The following is a 20,302-nucleotide window of genomic DNA, read 5'->3' as shown; positions in this document are numbered from 1 at the left end:
GTGTCGTTAAAATGCAGCCAGTAACTGAAGGAGCTTTTATTCATCATCCTCTTGGCATGCCGAGTTTGGGATAAATTGTTTCAAATGTCACTGTGCCCTGTAATTATATAACAAAACAAAAAAACATCTCTAAAGGAAGTTTAATTAACTGTCTTTATAGCATTGAATTATTCATTTTTGTCCTGAAAGGGACCCTGCTGTAAAGGAATTACATAAGTATTGAATCAGGGGTGGGGGGAGGGGATTGCAGCAGCATTGCAGACTGTTGCGCTGAGTTCATGTCATTATTTTCTGTTCTCCCAAGGTTCTCTCGGCCGCGACCATCGTTGCCAAACACACGTCGGCCCTCTGCAATGCCTGCCGCCTGGCGTCGTCCAAAACTTCAAATCCTGTTGCTAAGCGACAGTTCGTCCAGTCAGCGAAGGAAGTGGCAAACAGCACGGCTAATCTGGTCAAGTCCATCAAAGTGAGTGTGAGCAAAATCAGAAACTGCTGTTACATCCAACGTTTCATTTTGTTTCAGGTTCTCATTCAGTCAGTGCTCTACGTCGGCAGATCCTCTTCATTCACGACGTCAGTCGTTGGCTTGTGATATAAAAAAAAGCATGAGCTACAGCCATGCGCCGAAATCATTCCAAATAGCTTACTGTCTGTGTGATGAAAACAAATGACCTCTTGGGGATAATCTGTGATTGCGACTCTGTGGAATTGGATTAATGCACAGGGGTTTGCAGGAGAAAACAACCTAAACACGTTAATCCTTCCCTCAGCCCAGCGATTACACTCGGATATTGTTGTTTCAGAGCCGCCACCAAGCGGCAGAATATAGCTAATAAAGCGGCTCCATCTGCTCGATACACATTTTAACTTCCTACTGCTTTTTTATTAGATTGTTATACCATCAGATAAAGATGTAGAAGAGATACTGAGCAGTTCATGCATATATAAACAATACACATTTTAAACAACCATGCATGTTTAATATATGCATCAGTGCATCGCAGTTCTTATCATAACTTACCAGATACTTTCTGTATGTTTCACAATTAACCATTGTTAGTGGTAAAAGTATATATGCATAGCTTGGACAGGAGGAAGAGACCATTTATCTTCTGTTTACCCCACACCCTTCACTGTGTTGTAAACTTGACATCCCTCTGCGCAGGCGCTGGACGGGGCATTCAACGAGGAGAACCGAGAGAAGTGCCGCGCCGCCACGGGGCCCCTGATCGAGGCGGTGGACAACCTCACCGCCTTCGCCTCCAACCCCGAGTTCGCCAGTGTCCCTGCCCAGATCAGCCCCGAGGTATGGGACCTGTCTTGTACAGTGATTTAGGGGTTATTTCACAGGTCTGTTCCCGGGGTCCTCCAGGCAAATCTTTAATAACGACAACAGTAATAATGATTCGGTTTACTGAAGATGATCTTGACGAGGCATGCTGTTACTTTTAGGGACTGGCAGCAATGGAGCCCATCGTCATAGCGGCCAAGACCATGCTGGTGAGCTCCACGGGTCTGATCCAGACTGCACGCTCGCTGGCGGTCAATCCCAAAGACCCGCCCAAGTGGTCTGTGCTGGCTGGTCACTCCAGAACCGTCTCCGACTCCATCAAGAAACTCATCACCAACATGAGGTAAGACCTGCGCTTGACCGGGCCCCACAGCGTTCATCTGAAACACCCGGATCAAACTGAATTATGCACGGATGTGTCTGCAGAGGACGTGAACCAAGTTCTGCTTTTTGTGCAGCAAGACCTTCTGCTTCAAGGCAGCATCTTTTCCAGCACTCAAAAGTTAACCTATCTTTATACACAGGTCACTTTCAATAAAGCATAAGTCATCTGCTCATTAATTCACTTATTCAGCAGATCATTTCCATTTGCATTTCTCTCTCCCTCTCTGTCTCTCTGTCTCTAATTTCCCGATGTCTCTGTTCCCTCTCCACAGAGACAATGCCCCCGGCCAGCGTGAGTGTGACGAGGCCATCGAGCAGCTCAACAAGTGCATCAGAGAGGTGGACCAGGCGTCCCTGGCAGCCATCAGCCAGCAGCTCACCCCTCGGGAGGACATCTCCCAGGAGGTAAAGACATTAACTGCTCCAGCCGCTCTGGTCAACACCTTGGCTTCCAGCACCACGAATTACTGAGTATTGGCTCGTCTAATTAGAAATGCATGAAGAAATATTAAAAAAATGCATCTTTTGTGGCCTTTAAAACCACGGGTAAATTAACAAATAAGTAGGTACCCTTGGCTCTGGGTGTTCCTCTACAGAGCTGGAGTGGTAGATGTCTCAGATGATGGTGGTCGGAGAAGGTGTGCGTTTTATTGTGTTTTAGTTTTGTTTATTCTTTTTAACTGGATTGAGGGGTCTAGTTGTTCAGGCATGGCTTCTGCCACCTCTCTCATCCCGCTAGTACTGATGTGTTGTTTCCTTTCAGGCCCTGCATGAACAGATGGCGGCGTCTGTGCAGGAGATCAGCAACCTGATCGAGCCGGTGGCCATAGCGGCACGCTCCCAGGCCTCGCAGCTCGGACACAAGGTCAGACCGGGCACCGTCGCCAGCTCCCTGCTTCCCCACCACCCGTCTCCGTCTCTGATGTCACGTGATCGAAATACATGATTTACTGATGTCACTTTAGACACGGTGACGCTGAAACGGGTTCTGGGACCAGTGACTCTCTGTATAAAACCCTGCAAGTAATGATTGCGCTTCAGTGCTCAACACATTCATGTCTCTATGCTAGTTAGAGCAACAGCTTCTAGTAACTAATATGTCAGTTTAAAGAGGTGTATGCAACCTGTGACGGCTCTTTGGAGTAAATTATGTGAAACGAAACAATGAAAATGAAATTAGTTTTGGCATTTGGGGGGAGAAGATATTAAAACTTAAAATGGCTACAGACAGTTACAGACTCATTGCACAACATAGTTTACAATGACCTTGTCTGAGTATAATTTTTGTCTTGTGAGGCCCATTTAATGTGGTGATTATCAACAACGTATTAACAAAGCCCTAATTAGTTGAAATTTCCTGAAAATATGCCGGCCACTGAGGAATTGCCAGTTAGCAACTCGACAATGGGTGACTGTAACAAAGCAGTCATATCAATCATTTATAGGAATCAAACCTTGCTACAGGAAGAAGCTTCAGTGGTTAACTGATGCATTGTAAATTGTAAAACCATGATTTTGATGTTTGATATCCGAATGTCCTGTATTAGACTCTCTGTATTAGAGGCTTCTTAAAAGCTAATCTATCCCACCATTTATTAATTGAATAAGCACAGGTTGTTGCTGTTGTTGTCGTCATTGTTTTTAATTTTAAATAGGTCAAATAACATATCTTTGTTAATCAAAGCCCACGGCCTATCAAACACTCGGCCAGGAAGTACGAGATCTTTGCAGATATAAATTCTGACCTCCCTTTTCACAGTCTCTCTGATAATTACATCTCGGCCTACCTCTCGGTTTTAAGTAATTTCCCTCAGCCGGTTCCAAGATTATTTGCATGCATAATTGGCTTCACAGTGAACCGCTAAGTGACAACAAGCTGCTTTCTGCCTCACATCCCCGTGGCGAGAGAGTGTACAGTTATGATATTAAAACAGATGGCTCTGCAGCTTTGACGGACTGATCCGAGATTCTGTAGTGAATGTGTTCTTGGCTCGGTGTGTAGGTGTCTCAGATGGTCAGCTACTTCGAGCCTCTCATCATGGCCTCGATCGGAGCCGCCTCCAAGATCATCAACAGCCAGCAGCAGATGAACGTGCTGGACCAGACCAAGACCCTGGCTGAGTCGGCACTGCAGATGCTCTACACCGCCAAGGAGGCTGGAGGCAATCCTAAAGTAAGCACAGGAACGAGTAGCAGAGCGGCACGAGAATTAACAGAACATATTTCTTCTCCTTCCTGTCTGCCTTTCAAATGGATTTTCTTTATATATAAAAAAATACATATCAAAACAAAAGGCGTGGGAGGAGGTTCTGTATTAGACGGTTTCCATTCAGGGGTTTGTAAGCCCTGTCAATCCATTCCTGAATTACACAGCTGGATTGGTGTCAAATAGGTTCACACACATTGTCATTCATTTGACATACAAGCACACACGCACACGCGCACACACACACACACACACACACACACATCATCCACATTGTGCTTTGGAGAAGTTTGAGTCAAGCGTTTGATGCCCAGCGCTGTCCCTCTCAACAGATGGCGTCTAGTCTTCCGCTCTTCTGCTGATGTGTCACGAGAGCGTTACTCTCAGGTGGGTGCAGAGGGGGTTTCTCCCGTGTCCGTTGAGAGTCTGTCTCATGTCCCCCCAGGCGGCGCACACGCAGGAGGCACTGGAGGAGTCGGTCCAGATGATGAAGGAGGCGGTGGACGACCTGGCCGCCACACTGGGAGAGGCTGCCAGTGCAGCTGGGGCTGTGGGTGGCATGGTGGACTCGATCACGCAGGCCATCAACAAGGTGAGAGTGGCACACCTCGCACAGGGGCTCACACAAAGGCATGCACACGCGTGTCCAGAGCTCATCGCCATCACATCTGCTGTTCATTCCCACAGATAGACGAGGGTCCAGGTGGTGAACCAGAGGGTAGCTTCGTTGACTACCAGACCACTATGGTGAAGACTGCCAAGGCCATTGCCGTCACTGTGCAGGAAATGGTAAGACGTCCCCCGGCCCATCAGGCCGACAAATCCAACGAGTAATCAAAACCCAGCAGCAGGCAAGTTTATTACTTCCTGTCTGTATATTTGGACATATGCATTCTATTTTGAGCTTGTTTTTAAAAATTAATTAATCGAAAGCTTTCCTTTGAATCTGTCTTTAATCAGTTGTCATTGCGTGTTTGCCTCGTGTGCATTCATTTGATCTTCATCTCGGTTCAAGGTTACGAAATCCAACACCAATCCAGACGAACTGGGCTCTCTGGCCAACCAGCTGACCAGTGAATTCGGACAGCTGGCGCAGGAGGCTAAACCGGCGGCCATCACTGCGGAGAACGAAGAGGTAAATGTGGTGAAGAGCTCGCCCATATCCCGGTCTTTGTTTACCATTGCTTTGGTTTTTCCTAAGACGAAGGACAGAACGCAGACTTTTCCTTTGAACGGACGTGTCCCTTTGCTTTGACAGATCGGATCCCACATTAAGAAGCAGGTGCAGGACCTGGGCCACAGCTGCACCAGCCTGGTGACCAAAGCCGGTGCCCTGCAGTGCAGCCCGAGCGACACCTTCACCAAGAAGGAGCTGATTGAGAGCGCGCGCAAGGTCTCCGAGAAGGTGCGCACTGTTCCTCCTTGTCCCTTCGCAGTTTGTTTTATCCCTTTAAAAATGAATAGGCTAAAATTACAGATAGGTTCTGTGTGTCTGAAACGAATCGATTGCTTTACAAATGCGGTGTGTCTTGGACTGATAGTGAGAAGGAATAGAGGAAAGCTATTTTCAGCATTTATTCTTCTTATCGCTATGGTTTTTGTAAAGACGTTCTGCTTCCTAATTACGGGGAAATTCTGTGCAATTCACGGTCAAGAATAACACAGTGAGAAGACTTACACACATTGGAGGCTAAACGAGGAGCATTTCAGTTCAAACAGGATCAGAGGGAATGAGGGAGTGATTCACTGCTCCGGTTAGCTCTTGTCGGGACTTGGTTATTAACACCTTTTGTAAGTGTACAGTTTTAATTAAGGCTCAAAATGCATTGAAGGATAATTGCTGATAATCTGAAAACACTAACTGGAAATAAGCCACATTAAAAATATGTGTGAATGTAGAAAAAGACTGCATTGTAAGCAGCTTCTTTGCTTCTGCTTCATACGAGCTTTATCGTCACGCTAAACACATGCCTCCTCCTGCCCCCCAGGTGTCTCACGTCTTGGCAGCCCTGCAGGCCGGAAACCGCGGCACGCAGGCCTGCATCACGGCGGCCAGCGCAGTGTCCGGCATCATCGCCGACCTGGACACCACCATCATGTTCGCCACCGCCGGGACACTCAACCGTGAGAACGCAGAGACCTTCGCTGATCACAGGTATGGGGCGGCCGGGTGGCGGTGGAGCTGTGGGATCCCGGAGATGGGGCTGGTGCAGGTGTGTGCTTATACTCTGGTGTAAAACCAACCCCAAAAAACCCTGTTGATTGTGTAACTGTCCTGCTGCCGGTTCCCAGGGAGCACATCCTGAAGACAGCCAAGGCACTGGTGGAAGACACGAAGCTCCTGGTGTCGGGAGCGGGGGCCAGCCAGGAGAAGTTGGCTCAGGCGGCCCAGTCCTCCGTTAGCACCATCACCAAGCTGGCTGAAGTGGTGAAGCTGGGCGCTGCCAGCCTGGGCTCTGAGGACCCCGAGACACAGGTACACGCCTGACCCTCAGTATCTGGCACTGTATCCGTCCTGTATGGCCCAGATAGCGTTTACACCTGAAGGCCTGCCGGACTCTGAACGAGTTTCCCCTGCAGTCTGTACACACACATTCTCTCTCCTCTCCTTTCCTCTCTCTGAAACTGTCACGTAGCAGCCAATAGATTTTCAGATGCCAGTGTAGTGAAAATACATGACATGATAAGATACTAGAGAGAATTTAGTTTCCCAGAGAGCACTTCTCCTTGTTCTCTCTAGCGTGCCCTTTTAGCGATCTTTCCTTGTTGAAGATCAGTTGGAATCGGAAGGCTGTGTTCTTTAGTTCTGGTGTGATGTTGACTCTTTGTCTTCACCCCCGTGTAGCAGATCTACAAATCTATATTTACATCAGAACAGGAAGAAAGAGCTCAATTCACAAGTTATTCTTCCTGCTGTGGTACGGTAGGGAAAAAGAAAAGAAATCAACAAAAAAAAACAAGAAATGAGGTTACAGATCTGATTTTGACACAAATAGAAGTAATAAGATCAATTAATACAGGCCGTTCCCAGACAAAACAGCACTGTGTAATAGGGTGATGCTGTTTTGAAGTGTGGCCTTTAAGACGAATATTGAGTTGACCGAATCCCACAATCAGACTCCCACTCATCAGTGAGACGCTTGCTATGAAGCCCGAGATGATTGCTAATGTGTTCAGTGCTTCTTCCACTTCCCTCCATAACCTCCTGCTGTTTCTTTCTTTCTCTATTGTATGTTTATCAAAAAGGAACTGTTTTCCACGGCGGGGGTCCCTTTCAGTCAGGATGTGGGTACCCTGTGTGTGTGAAGAGAATCTGAACGTCTGTTTCCTTGTTTCCAGGATTTGATTGATTTGAAAAAAAAAAAAAAAAAAAACAGAGACACACGCATCTGTCTGTCTGTGGTTGCGGGTGTGTCTCTCTTCTTGGTATCGTACCATATGAAAACATGGGGATGAAAAAAGACACTCGAGGTGCTAAAATCAGCCCTGGGAACATCTCTATGGGGTGCTGCTCCGAGGTTTTGTATTCCTTAGGCCAGCAGGGGGAGATGTCGTACAGCAGGGGTTTCATGATATACACGGCTCGGGCTTTGCTTTGTCCATGGCCTCACTCCTTCAGCACTACAGAGTATTAAAAAGTAAGATTTGATCACAATCAAGTCTTAATTTTACCTTTGAAATTTGCAGTTAACACCAGCTTTTACACACATCAAATAAATGTAAGATTTAACGTAAAGAAACAAAACACAGAAGTCACCAGTAGACTGGAAATGAATACTTACAGAAGAACATTTAAATACTCTCATATTGATCCATCCTGTCTTTACAATGACTAAAACATACTGTGTCTAAAAGTCATTTAAACCAATCTGAGGCCAAGACAGTGTCCGTTATCCGTGTTCGAAGCTTCCTTGAGAGGTGATGGTTTTAGCCACTGTCTAATGCCTGACCCAGCGCTGGGCTCATCACAGCGGCTGCTGCTAACACGCTGCTTTACGAAGGCAGACAGACCTCAGATGTGCTGGGCGCTGTGAGGGTCTTTGTTCATTCTGATGTTTTGGCCGGTGTCTCATGAGCACAAGAAGGCTTCTGACTACCATGCCGAAAACTAACCCGCTGGGCCAGCAGACCAGCGCCGCCTCTGTCTGCATCTTCTGGCTGCTTTTCCTCATGAAGTGAAGTGCGTTCTCCATCGAGCTTGGTGTTGCCTGCCGGCTTGTGCTGCTGTTTCACAGTTGTTGTCTTTGCCATCGTCTGCAAGACCATCTTCAGTCGTACTTAGACATCTAGCAGGAAATCCAGACGCAGGGTCTGTCTCAGTGTCTCAGTTTATTGCATTACACACCAAAATAGATATGGACATGCAAATAAATCGGTTTTGTTTTGTTCTCCAGTTAATTTCTCAAGGTCATTCTGTTGTCAGATTAAGAGTTGCAGCATCCTGTCTGTCGAGCCTCTCTTGGCATCTGTAAGGGCATGAAACGCCAAGCGTCCGTGTCGGTGTCGTGTGGCCTCAGTGTTTTGTTTCTGAATGTTTCCTTATGCATGCCTGACAGAAAGTACCAAAAGATTGCTAGGATTTGTTTGTTAAGCTATATTTGATATTGATTATTTGTAATCTATCCACTGAGTCATGATGAAACTGTATAGGGTGATAAAGGTATTGCTCTGTCATGTGATCTAGAATAAATCCATCCCATGTGCTTTCCTAGTGTGTGGAGTTTGCCTGTACGGTGATCTGAGCCCTGTAGCCTGCGATGCGTGTTGTGAAACACCAGGTGTCAGTGTAGCCCAGTTGTAGATGCTTCTCCTGACTCTGTCTGTGCCCCACCAGGTGGTCCTGATCAATGCGGTGAAGGACGTGGCCAAGGCCCTGGGAGACCTCATCAGTGCCACCAAGGCGGCGTCCGGGAAGCCGCATGATGACCCCGCCATGCTGCAGCTCAAGAACTCGGCCAAGGTAGGGGAACAGACCAAACCAGGTTACGGCTCACTGGGGACTTCCTAGCACCTCGTTCTCAGCCTTGTGTCATCACATATCCATGTTATGCTCCTGTGCATGGTCTCCTTGTGTTCAGTAAAACAAATTAACAGCAGCTCAGAAGCACCTTTACTCTTCACCTTGAAAAGAAAGTCTTCACAGCCTCCGCAATGTTTCTGTCCAGTGCGTTGCCTGCCAGTACAGTACAGACCCTGTACAGTACAGGCCTTTTTTTCAGCGGGTGGTGGCTGACAGTATTCTCGGTGGCTCTGCTTGTCCTCTCAGGTGATGGTGACCAATGTGACATCGCTGCTGAAGACGGTCAAGGCTGTGGAAGATGAAGCCACCAAGGGGACCCGAGCCCTGGAAGCCACCATCGAGCACATTAAACAAGAGCTGGCCGTGAGTATTGCACCCAGACTCCTGAGGAGGAACGACGAGGATTTCTCTTTGGTTGTTTGTTTGTTTCATGGGTTTGAACGTGCCAGCATCTGTAATTCTGACTTTTTTGTATTCATGTTAAAATGGTGTGCTTCTAAAATAGATAACTCACCCCCACAGCATTCATATATAAACTGTGTTTGTGTATGTATATCAGAAACCGATGAATACTCCTTTTCAAACACTTTGCGCTTGTCCTGAAGGTGTTCAGCAGCCCAGAGCCTCCCCCGAAGACAGCCACCCCAGAGGAGTTCATCCGCATGACCAAGGGCATCACAATGGCAACTGCGAAAGCCGTGGCTGCTGGGAACTCCTGCCGTCAAGAGGACGTCATCGCGACGGCCAACCTGAGCCGCAGGGCCATCGCCGACATGCTGCACTCCTGCAAAGTGAGAGAGACCTCAGTGTACTGCATCTGCAAAAGATTTAGGCAAACATTGGCCTAATCAATCAGAATCTATTGAAGACTGGCCAAGGCTCCAGTTTGAGGACTTGGAGAAGTACAGTAGATTAGATTAAACCATTCTCAGCAAGTGTATGCACCCCAAATGTGACTTCCGATTGTTGTGCTTTACACTTTCAATGGCTTATCAGCTAGAGTCTAGATTGATGTCCTGATCATCAGTAAAGTAGGAAACTTAATAACCGTCCTTCAACGTTGTCTTCATGCAGCAAGCAGCGTATCACCCTGAAGTCAGTAAAGACGTGCAGACCAGAGCGCTCCGATATGGGAAGGAGTGCGCCACGGGGTACCTGGGCCTGCTGGAGCACGTGCTGGTGGTGAGTGACGTCGACGCACCCTGTGTCTTTAACAACACCGGCACTGGCTCTCTTCACGCTGAACTGCAGTGTTGGACTGGACTGCCGAGTTTACAGTCGCAAAAAGGCAGATTCATGGGTAGTAGTTCACAAAAATGTGGGTTCTCTTCTAAAGGCTGTGAAGGTTGTGTTCAATTTATTTAATGTGCCACGTGTGTTGTGTAAGAAGTTTTCTGCAGTTTTATTCATGGTATAGTTCCTAGTTCCTGAAGCATCTATGTAGTGTTTTGTGGAGACCAGTAACACTTAAAGTCGATGTATTATGTTTATGTATTTATCTATGGATTAAACCCTGGTTTTCGAAGATTAACAAGTTCACAATAACATCCCTGACCCGACCTGTCCGAGTTCAGAGAGCAAAGTATAGCCAGTCTAAAAACTGGGTGTTGTTGTGAGAATAGAGATGTCCTCTTCCAGTAGGTTCCCTAAATAAGGCAAGCAAATGTTTCCTTCTTATAACCAAGCTGTGAAGGCCTGGGATTAGATTTGGCAAGGAGCTCTACTCGAACATGACGTAAGATTTCAAAATAATAGCTCAGTCAGGCAGTGGATTTGTTACAGTCAGTATTGTCTGAATCGTGTAGCCAAACAAAATGTAAAGCAAAGCCCTGAATAAATTAACTAAGACTGAAAATGTGTCTGGTGCCACACAGGATGAAGCCCCCAACTAAAATTAAAATGTGCTGAATCCTCTCGGTGTCAGCAGTTGTGGTGATTCGGTTTATTTCAGGGGGGGGCTCCTCTTAGTCTTAGTAACTGCATGATGTAAATCTCATCAAAGTGGACTAGGGACATGTCAAAGCAATACTCTTTGTACACATACCTCATTAATTAGGATACATGTACGGATGCCACATCTGTGAACATGTCTCTGTAGATTAGGAAGAGAGACCTAAAGATACCTGAATACACATTCCATATTGGATCAGAAATGTTAAAGGACTTGGTTTAGGCTTTGAACAAACACCAATTAATTTATATATTATTTAACAATGCTGCAATTAGATCAAATAAATGTATTCATAAATACACGTTGTAAATCCAGACAGGTATAGCTACAGCTCCTCTTAGGGAAAATAACTCGGTTGGCATGTTTTATTTTCTGCAGACTTTGATCGAAATGGTTTTATTCTATTTTTTTTTTTATTTGATGTCAGTTACACCACTAACTTCACTTTCACATTTGCCTTTCCTGTTTCCAGTGTTTTTTTATAAGGCACACACAAAAGTATCAGCGTCTCCGTCCACTTAGTACAAGTGTATTACTCCCCATACATTTTTTAAAAAGGTACGGACTTCACAAAAGTACAGTTAATGATCAGTCATTCCTCTCAGTGTGTTCCACAACAAACTAACCATTGTCTCTTCATTGGGTATTTCCTAAAACAAGCTACAAATGTTAGAAGTTTATCCTGAGATCTGCAGTAGATACCAAGTGAGATGGTAAAATCCTTATCCTTACTGCTGCATAATTCCAAAAATATACTACCTTTAGGAGTCGTGATACTTTTGGCCACTTCATTTCTGTCACCATGGTCTTGTACTGATTTTCGTTCTTGTTGTGTTTTGTTTTACTCTGTTTCTCTGTCGTTTTAACCACCTCGTTGTTCAATGCGGTAGCCGGTGAGTAGGAAGACCAGCGCAGCCGTTCGTCTGAGTGAACTGCACGAGAGTTTTACCTGCCGTGCCTTTCCACATGCACATCCTTTAGAGCAGCTGTGAAAAGAGACATTCATCGCTCATGTCCATTACTGCATCTTTTCCAGTCCAATCCCTTTGGGGTCTTTAGCGTTACCTCCAGATTAAGTCTAAGTCTACACTCCGACCCACCTGCCAACACCAAATTCCCAGCGTGCCACCGAGGGGTGCATCTGCGGGTGGGTGTAGCATTCATTCTGGCTATAGTGACAACTTTCTGTCTGCCAGTTGCTTTTTGCAGCTCACCAACAGAGACGGTGAGGGGTTTTGAGTTTGCAATTGGCAGGTGCGTCTCAGCTGTGCTGTTATACAAGTCCCTGGTCTAGTACAGTTTTCATTTAGCTTAGAGCATCCCTCCAGTATCCACCTGCATGAAAGCTAATGAAACTGAATGTCTTCTGTGATATATGTCGGTTTCTAACCTGGAGTGAATAAACTCGTCGACAGACCATTTGTATCCTTACTTAAATATTTCAATGTATTAATAGCATTCGAGTCAGTATTGTGTAGCTGTACATAATTTTTGCTGGAATTTCACTCAGAATGTGTGTGAGGTTTTCAGCGATAAATACACAAATTATCAAAGTAAAATCATGTCCAGCCCCCCAACCTCAGCCAGTGTGTGTGTGTGTGTGTGTGTGTGCGTGCGCTCGTGCTGTGTGTTGCTGATGACAATCCAAAGATTGTCAACTAACTGTACCCAGCTTGAGTTTCTTTTCCAGAATAAGAATGCATGTTTGTTATAAATATACAAAATATTAATGTCTACTCAGTTCAAATTTCATCCGTTGGTATTTTGTATGGTTCTCCCTTAAAATAGAGGTTTCTGGGCAGCGCGTGTGAGATGTATTGATTGGTTTTGTTCGTAATGCTGCAGTCATTCAAGGAATTCCTCAACGCACTCCTGTTCATTCTTGTTTGGTAGCTCATGTGAAGGATCTTGAACGTGACATGGCGTAAGATTGCAGGGCTGGCGCACAGAAGCACAGCTGGTTGTATGCACCTGTTGTCTGCTATGTGCCCGGCTCTGAGGGCCAACCAGAGGTCACTCCAAGGGCACCGAGCAGCCATTGGGAGACGTTTTCCATCTTGTTAATGTAGTATTTAGTCTCTTTTACACTGTTGTAAATTACTGAAAGATTCACATTCTTTTATATATAAACAATCTTTGTGTAAAGAGTTTTCTTGGCCAATTTGTGCCTCTGCAGTTAGGACATCGAAACAAAGCTTTCGTAGCCCGAATTAAGGTTTTTCCTTTTGAGTTGGGTATGTTTAGATAATGGACTTTTAAGGGCCACAGCTATGAAGCTCAATAGTATTCTTCATGTTAGTTTGTACGGACAGCCAGTGCAGCAGCTCAGTGACTCAGTGTGTCCCCTCCCCCCCACAGATCATCCAGAAGCCCTCCCACGACCTGAAGCAGCAGCTGTCCGGGTACTCCAAGCGTGTCGCTGGCTCCGTCACAGAGCTCATTCAGGCGGCTGAAGCCATGAAAGGTAAACCACCCAAACGCCTTGAAACCCTCTTTCTTCTCCTGCTCAGATTTTGCTGGTGTGAAACGAAGGTAGTTCTGACCAATTGTTGAGGTTTCCCAGGGTAACCAAGCATGTTACAGCGGCCTGCTCACGTTGTGTAGGCAATCATGACATCAGGTGGAAGGAATTTCAAAGTATGGTTCTGCCCTGACTGGACCGTAATCCTCTACCTCAGTGTTCCCACTGGAAATGTAAAGCTCTGCAGTGTTTTGGTTCAGGGGTACAGACAACGGTGTTGATTGCTAACTGGTGGTTGTGGCTGTGGCCCGCAGGAACCGAATGGGTCGACCCAGAGGACCCCACGGTCATCGCTGAGAACGAGTTGCTGGGTGCCGCTGCTGCAATTGAAGCTGCTGCCAAGAAGCTAGAGCAGCTCAAACCCAGAGCCAAGCCCAAGGTACAAGCTCTCTCCTTCCCCCATTAGGCGTGTAGTGGATTGGTGGCGTGTGCGAGGATAATGGCAGGAGCCGGTCCTGTGAAGACGCTCCGCGTTCCCAGATCAGAGACGCTATTTTGTTTTCACAGGCAGCAGATGAGAGCCTGAACTTCGAGGAACAGATTTTGGAAGCGGCCAAATCCATCGCTGCTGCGACCAGCGCCCTGGTGAAGGCGGCGTCCGCGGCGCAGAGAGAGCTGGTGGCTCAGGGCAAGGTAAACCCCCTCACTGCCAGCGACGTACACTCCCACGCCACACACCGCTGCACTGACTGCGGTGTGTTCTGACCCGCTGTGCTGTCTTTCTCTCCCATAGGTCGGTGCCATACCAGCCAACGCCGTGGACGATGGGCAGTGGTCTCAGGGCCTCATTTCTGCTGTGAGTTTCTCAAGCTCTTACCTTCATGTACTTTTGTTTTGCTCTTGAATATTGAGGCTCTGGCCATCAAGTCGGTCGCACATCTGTCCAATGACTCAACGCTGGCTTTTTTAGCTGGGAGGGTGTTTGAAGGGCTCTCTGTTTAAGCCTCTAATGCACAGGCTTAAACCTTGAATAGTGTCTTGCCCTTGTAACTGATCTGAGAAATGGGGAAGATGGGGACACTCGATCCCGGACAGCCCCCTGTGAGGCATGTACGACACTGCCCTTGTGTTTGGGGGCGACACTTGCAATTGTATCTCCCGGAGCTAAGTAGGAAATGCAATAGGAGTGATTGACTGTGTGTGACTGATGTTCTCTGGCTATAATGAGACAAGACATCAGGCAGATCTGTATGGAACTCTCCTCCCGTTTAGGTGAGCAAATGCGTGAAGCAACTTTCATCTTTTTCCCCTTAAAAGATTAATAAGAATCTGACCTAAGTTTGGGGAAACGTTTGCATTCATCTTAGCCATCAATGCTAGTTTGTCCTTTTAAGTATAAAATTCTCCCATTTAAGTGTTTATTAATATCTGCTCCTAATCTGAAATGTGAAGTTTACTGTACAATAATTGCGAAGGAAAACTCATGACTGACCAGGGGAATCTGCTGTTTAGGCCCGAATGGTCGCCGCTGCCACCAACAACCTGTGCGAAGCGGCGAACTCGGCAGTCCAGGGCCACGCCAGCGAGGAGAAGCTCATCTCGTCCGCCAAGCAAGTGGCTGCCTCCACCGCGCAGCTCCTGGTGGCTTGTAAAGTGAAGGCTGACCAGGACTCCCAGACCATGAAGAGACTGCAGGTCAGGGTCGCCTCTCTCGGGACGTTCGGGAATATTCTGTGACCAACATTTCAAGTGTTTGTGTTTGTTGAATATTGATTCACATTGTTTTGTTTGATTTCATCCGTGTGCAGGGAGAGAAACTCGATTCCTACGGGCTTCCCAAAACTGTCAGTTGTACATAGTTTGTTTTCAACTGTTTGTGACGTGGGGGTCGCACCAGAATAAAAAGTGAGGAGTGAAGTATCGGGCTGTAAATAGGGCGTTCGAGGAAATGCAAAGTCCTGTCTGTTTCTAGGGTTTCACCGCAACGCCCCTGTGTGTTCAGCTGTCATGTCGAGATTAGTCGACTCTCTATATTTGGGCTGGGTTTTGTGACTCTTTATCCCACCCATTGTATCTTGAGTGCTTTGGGATAAAGGGACGCGGTCGTCTCTGCCCCTTGATGGAGCTGATCGGCTCTCTCCAGCCAAGCAAAAGTTGTAATTTTTTAATGCGGCGCTATAAACTCTAATGCCCCTCCTGTCCAAGTCCGTTACAGCCTGAGGGAGACGGCCTCCAGTCTCTGTAGTGAGTAAAGGCCACGCTCTGATTGACGTCTCTTTTGGACACAACGTCCTCGCCAAAGAAGTCATCGTGTTACATTACAGATTCCCTCCAGCATCCCTTATTAAACACAAGGCTTTTAAAATGCCATTAGCTTCCACTCATCAAGTCGAAGCATGATACCAGCCTCCACTGTTTCCACTCCACACTTCTGTATGTGTATTGTGTGTCGTCGTGTAAGCCACTTGTCTGATGGGTGAGTGAAGTTTCACTCTCTGATCCCCACATACCCACACACGGTGCCAAGTGAGAGTGCAGCACAGGCACTATGGACAGGGCTCTGGTAGACGCTGAAAGGATAGTAACAGGTGGATAGAAAGGGCACGAGGGTTAAACAGAGCGGTTTAGTGGAGGGCACCTTTCTCGCTCGTGCACAATTGGGAACACAAAACCAGCCCCCTCTGCCCTGTAAGCTGAAGCAGTTTGTTTTGCAGTGGTAACCAAAAGTGCCCCGACAGCGTTCTGCTGCCGTGATGGAGAGATACTGCTGTCGTTCCTCTGCCACTGAGCCTCACTCCCGTACCTCCTGTCTGACAAGAGCTCACTACGCTTCGTATTTTCCTCTTTAAGTGATCAGTTAAGCCTCCTCTGTGTTTGAACAGACACTAAGGTAGGAATAGCAGTTCTTAGTGTAAACCTGAAGATTGCAAAAAGTTAACCAAAGAGGTGAATAAAATCACACCACTAGAAAAGATATTCCTGGTTTTTGGTCGGTATGTTTCAAAATTGGCTTTGAGCAACATGGCAAATAACTTCCACTAAAGTAAACGCTGTGGCCCCCCATGTGTATCAATCTTAGAACAATATTTTATTTAGAAAACACCTCTTTTTAAAACGGACACCACAATTGAGATCAATCTTTTAGCTGTAAGAGTCGGTAGGAGGCGATTTGGTGTCAATGAGATGTTCAGCCCAGTTCTAGTCATGTTCTCAGTAAGTGACAGCAGTGAATCTCTCCCTCGTTAGAGCATCGCCTTCTCCCACAGAAAACCACAAAAGGCAAAAACAGCCACAGGAGCCTCAGAGAGGAATTGTTTGTGTTTTTGAAAAGTGAATCACAGCGGGGCAGGCTTCTCCCACAGTCGACCATGACCATTTAAAGCCATGCTGAAGAGCCGAGAAAACGTTGTTTTCATTCATCGACATGTGACTTGGCACCAGACCGCATTCCCCTCACAGGAGCCTGTGTGAGCTGAGGTAACTGCGGAAAAAAAAATAGTCTCCAACCTCGGCTGCACAGTAGACACTGTTCCTGTGCCTTTGGAGCTCGCACGGCCCAAGAAATTAAAACTAGCGGTGGAGTTTTGGAACTGTTTAACACAGTTTAAATCCTGATAGTATTCAAGATAGCATTGACTCGTCTACAGGGGGTGGGTTTGGTGGGAAACTCTTCATTGTAGAACCTACCATTCCAGATTTCAGAATTTGATGTCAGATCCATGTTGTTCTCTGAACAGGGGATTTGTGCCCCTCTCTGCCGTTCATTACGGCCATTCGATGGATGAGCGGTCGGTTTCTAAACGTGCCATGTGTTTGTCTTTTCCTCAGGCCGCGGGCAACGCTGTCAAGAGAGCCTCAGACAACCTGGTCAAGGCCGCTCAGAAGGCTGCATTCGATGCCCATGATGATGAAGCCGTCGTGGTCAAGAGCAAGATGGTCGGTGGCATCGCTCAGGTGGGTGGAGACCCAGAAAGAGCTCTGCTCTGTCCGTGTGGATCAACACAATCCACTCTTTTCACTCATACACACCATCTCCTGAACCCTGGCCTTCTAAGTCCCACTAACTCGGTTTATTTTTATCCTGCAACTGAAGTATCTATCCGACTTCTTTATCAATATCTCGTACTCCCTTCCTGTGACACTCGACACCACAGAGTCGTGAAGCAGAAGGGCCGTCTTTAGGGCTTCTCTTGGGCGTGTGGAGGTTTGTGCCGACGCATCCTGAGCTTCGCCCTCTGACCCATGGCGAGCGAGTGTGTGCCAGGCTGTACCGGGCTGATCCGCTCTGACCCAAGTGTGTGTGTGTGTGTGTGTGTTGGCAGATCATCGCCGCTCAGGAGGAGATGTTGAGGAAGGAGAGGGAGCTGGAAGAGGCCCGGAAGAGGCTGGCGATGATCCGACAGCAGCAGTACAAGTTCCTGCCCACGGAGCTGCGGGAGGACGGCCAGGAGCAATGAGCAGCCATCGTTTACAGATATACAGTCGATATATATATATATATATATATATATATATATATATATATATATATATATATATATAATAGGTTTCTTTTATAATTAAAGTGGGATTCTTACAGTGAAATACTTTGAAGAGTTAACCAGGGCGGCAACAAAACTAATGAGAAATAGAGATAATCGAGCTTAACATTATATATTATTATTGTTATTTTTAATCCCAAAATACATTTTGGAGATCCTATGACAAAAATAGGATTAGGAGACATTAATTGATATTAAATAAGCCTATAGGTCAAAAGTGAAAGATTTAAAGATGTCTATTTTTACAGTTGTTAGATAATCAAGGTTATTTTATTCTTGCTGATTTCCACCCTTTTTTTTTAATCCACTTCGATATTTTGATACAATCATGTAAAATGTATACAATTCCATTTAGTTCAAGGTTTCTTTGATAACCTGTTGATATCTTGGGTGAGATCCATTTAGATGAGCAATTCTTCTTTCGTTTGCATGAGCCATTTCTTTGGCATTGGCTTTTCTCCTCGTATTTCACACCCTTTCGCTTATAAAGTACGGCTTTTGTTTTTGTACCGAGACTCACACGGCGAGAGTGTGTGCAAAACAGGGAGACTTCGGGGGTGCGAATTCCCCTGGCGTCCGGAAGACCTGCAGTCACCCGAAGGGCATGTCGCCCCGGAGAGTATTTACTGGCTGCGGCTCCACCTGCTGGACCAAAAAGACAACGCGATGATGCCGAGGGAAGGCGTTTCGAGTTAAGAGTGAAACGTCGGCCACAAGAATTCAGTCATTATTCAGCTGTCGTCAAAAGTATTCCTATCCTTCAGCTGAACCTGTGTTATTTTGAGGAGACGTTTAATAAATACAGCTCATTAGTGCACAGAACACTGACCCCACCCTGAAGAGCACACATTCAGTGTGTATGAGGTGGGGAGGGTAAGGGGGTCACATTAATTTCTATGCATTTATTTTTTCCTCGGCTGAATGTGTGTTCAACAAAGCTGGAAAACAAACTTAATAAACAATAATGTTCATGATAATGTGTTTAACTAAAGACATGCCATTGTTTCAGAGGCAGGGTGGGAATACTGTCAGAAACAGCTGTATGAGTTCCAAAGAAGGCCCAGATGTTTGGGATATGGAGTGCTGGGGTGGTGGGGTGGGGGGTCTCCTGTAAACATTCGCTAAATAGGCTTTAATGCATGTCGGTGCAACGCGGGCCAGAAGTGCAATGATGAACAGCGTTGAAACAATTCATTAAAGATTATATATATATTATATATATAATCATAAAGAATATATATATATAATCATACATATCATATTAGAAAAATAATAAAATGTTACAAATGTATCTTCTATGAAATTTATATATTGATAAAATGTTTGTAGGTATTTTTTAAGGTGTCTGGATTTGGATGCACTTGCCTTTGCCTGTTTAGGCCTGTATGAGAGAATGTGTTTTTCAGTTAAAAAAAATATATATATAAAGAATAAAGGTTACTTTTACATTCTGTGTACCGGATAATAATAAAATTCAAGAAATACAAAATGTGTGTGTCGACACTGGGGCTTCTATCGGATGTTGCACCCGTCTTTTAAAATGTATGCTTCACTTTCTCTTCGCGCCTCTTGAGGAAGCCACAGCCGGTGCCTGTATTGTGTGTTAGTCAGTCAGTATTGTGTTCTGCTCAGCGATGTACAACTGTAGTGTGTACCTTGTACTTGCAGTTCATGTGTTTCATACTGGCCAACTGTATAGGCACTGCAAAAATCCTCTTAACAATACGCCTGGGTTCTTAGTTTTACAGTAGGAGTCTGAGATCGTTCATTAAACGATTGACCTCAAACTTTCTAAGGTTTTCCCTGTTGCTGCCATTGTATTGCGGTTTGTTCTTTTGTTTCCCTTGGCCTGGATGTGAGCCTGTTTTTTATGCAACATATCAATGCGTCAACAAGTGCCTGCATATGTATTTTAAACTACCATCTGTGTATGTAATTATTAACAGTTGTCCATCTTTAAGTGCACTTATCAATATGTTTAACTTAAAATAAAATAAATTTTTAAAATGTTAAAGCATATTAAAGACATTTTTGCAGAGCTATTGCCGTCGTGTTCTTCAGTTGGCAAAGTGTGTTTTTGGCAGAATCTGCAGGCTTGGAGGCATAGAAACCGGCAGCACTAGAGTGACGGCCACGGACTGCCTCCTGTTGACATGAATGATGTAGGCGCCTCGCTGATGACTTTTCAATTTGTTTGATTTGTTTTGTTATTGTTTTTTGTTAATATCATCTTTTTATTTTGATACTCTATCAGCCTATTAACAATGCTAAGGGATACCAACTTTTTACCATTTAAAAAGGACAGGTTTTTTTGTGTGCGTATGTGTGTTTATTTGAAAGTATTAATGTTCAATAAAGTTGGTTTCACTAAAGACTAAGAAGTGTCATTTATTTGCATTTCTTTTCAGTATATTTCAAGACAGGAGACACTTCTTCACACAGAGAGGC

At 45.7% G+C, this 20,302-nt stretch overlaps 1 protein-coding gene across 1 annotated transcript in view; it reads left to right on the top strand.

Annotated features, from left to right (window-relative positions):
- tln1 (talin 1) overlaps positions 1–17,854 on the top strand; it is an 81,138-nt gene extending 63,284 nt beyond the window's left edge. The window contains exons 36-58 of the mRNA XM_066711464.1: positions 305–466; positions 1,166–1,306; positions 1,453–1,634; positions 1,948–2,080; positions 2,439–2,540; positions 3,678–3,848; positions 4,327–4,473; positions 4,569–4,670; positions 4,897–5,016; positions 5,140–5,286; positions 5,870–6,036; positions 6,174–6,357; positions 8,716–8,841; positions 9,148–9,264; positions 9,507–9,692; positions 9,976–10,083; positions 13,211–13,316; positions 13,628–13,752; positions 13,881–14,006; positions 14,107–14,169; positions 14,826–15,008; positions 17,142–17,267; positions 17,636–17,854. Of these exons, the coding sequence (XP_066567561.1) occupies positions 305–466; positions 1,166–1,306; positions 1,453–1,634; positions 1,948–2,080; positions 2,439–2,540; positions 3,678–3,848; positions 4,327–4,473; positions 4,569–4,670; positions 4,897–5,016; positions 5,140–5,286; positions 5,870–6,036; positions 6,174–6,357; positions 8,716–8,841; positions 9,148–9,264; positions 9,507–9,692; positions 9,976–10,083; positions 13,211–13,316; positions 13,628–13,752; positions 13,881–14,006; positions 14,107–14,169; positions 14,826–15,008; positions 17,142–17,267; positions 17,636–17,770 (3,159 nt within the window). The 3' untranslated portion in view covers positions 17,771–17,854. The remainder of the gene's footprint in view (positions 1–304; positions 467–1,165; positions 1,307–1,452; positions 1,635–1,947; positions 2,081–2,438; positions 2,541–3,677; positions 3,849–4,326; positions 4,474–4,568; positions 4,671–4,896; positions 5,017–5,139; positions 5,287–5,869; positions 6,037–6,173; positions 6,358–8,715; positions 8,842–9,147; positions 9,265–9,506; positions 9,693–9,975; positions 10,084–13,210; positions 13,317–13,627; positions 13,753–13,880; positions 14,007–14,106; positions 14,170–14,825; positions 15,009–17,141; positions 17,268–17,635) is intronic.
- Positions 17,855–20,302: the final 2,448 nt, after the last annotated feature.

The sequence above is a fragment of the Amia ocellicauda genome, chromosome 8 (genome assembly GCF_036373705.1).
Source record: "Amia ocellicauda isolate fAmiCal2 chromosome 8, fAmiCal2.hap1, whole genome shotgun sequence".
In the NCBI taxonomy this organism is placed as follows: Eukaryota; Metazoa; Chordata; class Actinopteri; order Amiiformes; family Amiidae; genus Amia; species Amia ocellicauda.
Note: the sequence above shows the minus strand (reverse complement) of the source record. Positions and strands in the feature narration are given on the sequence as shown.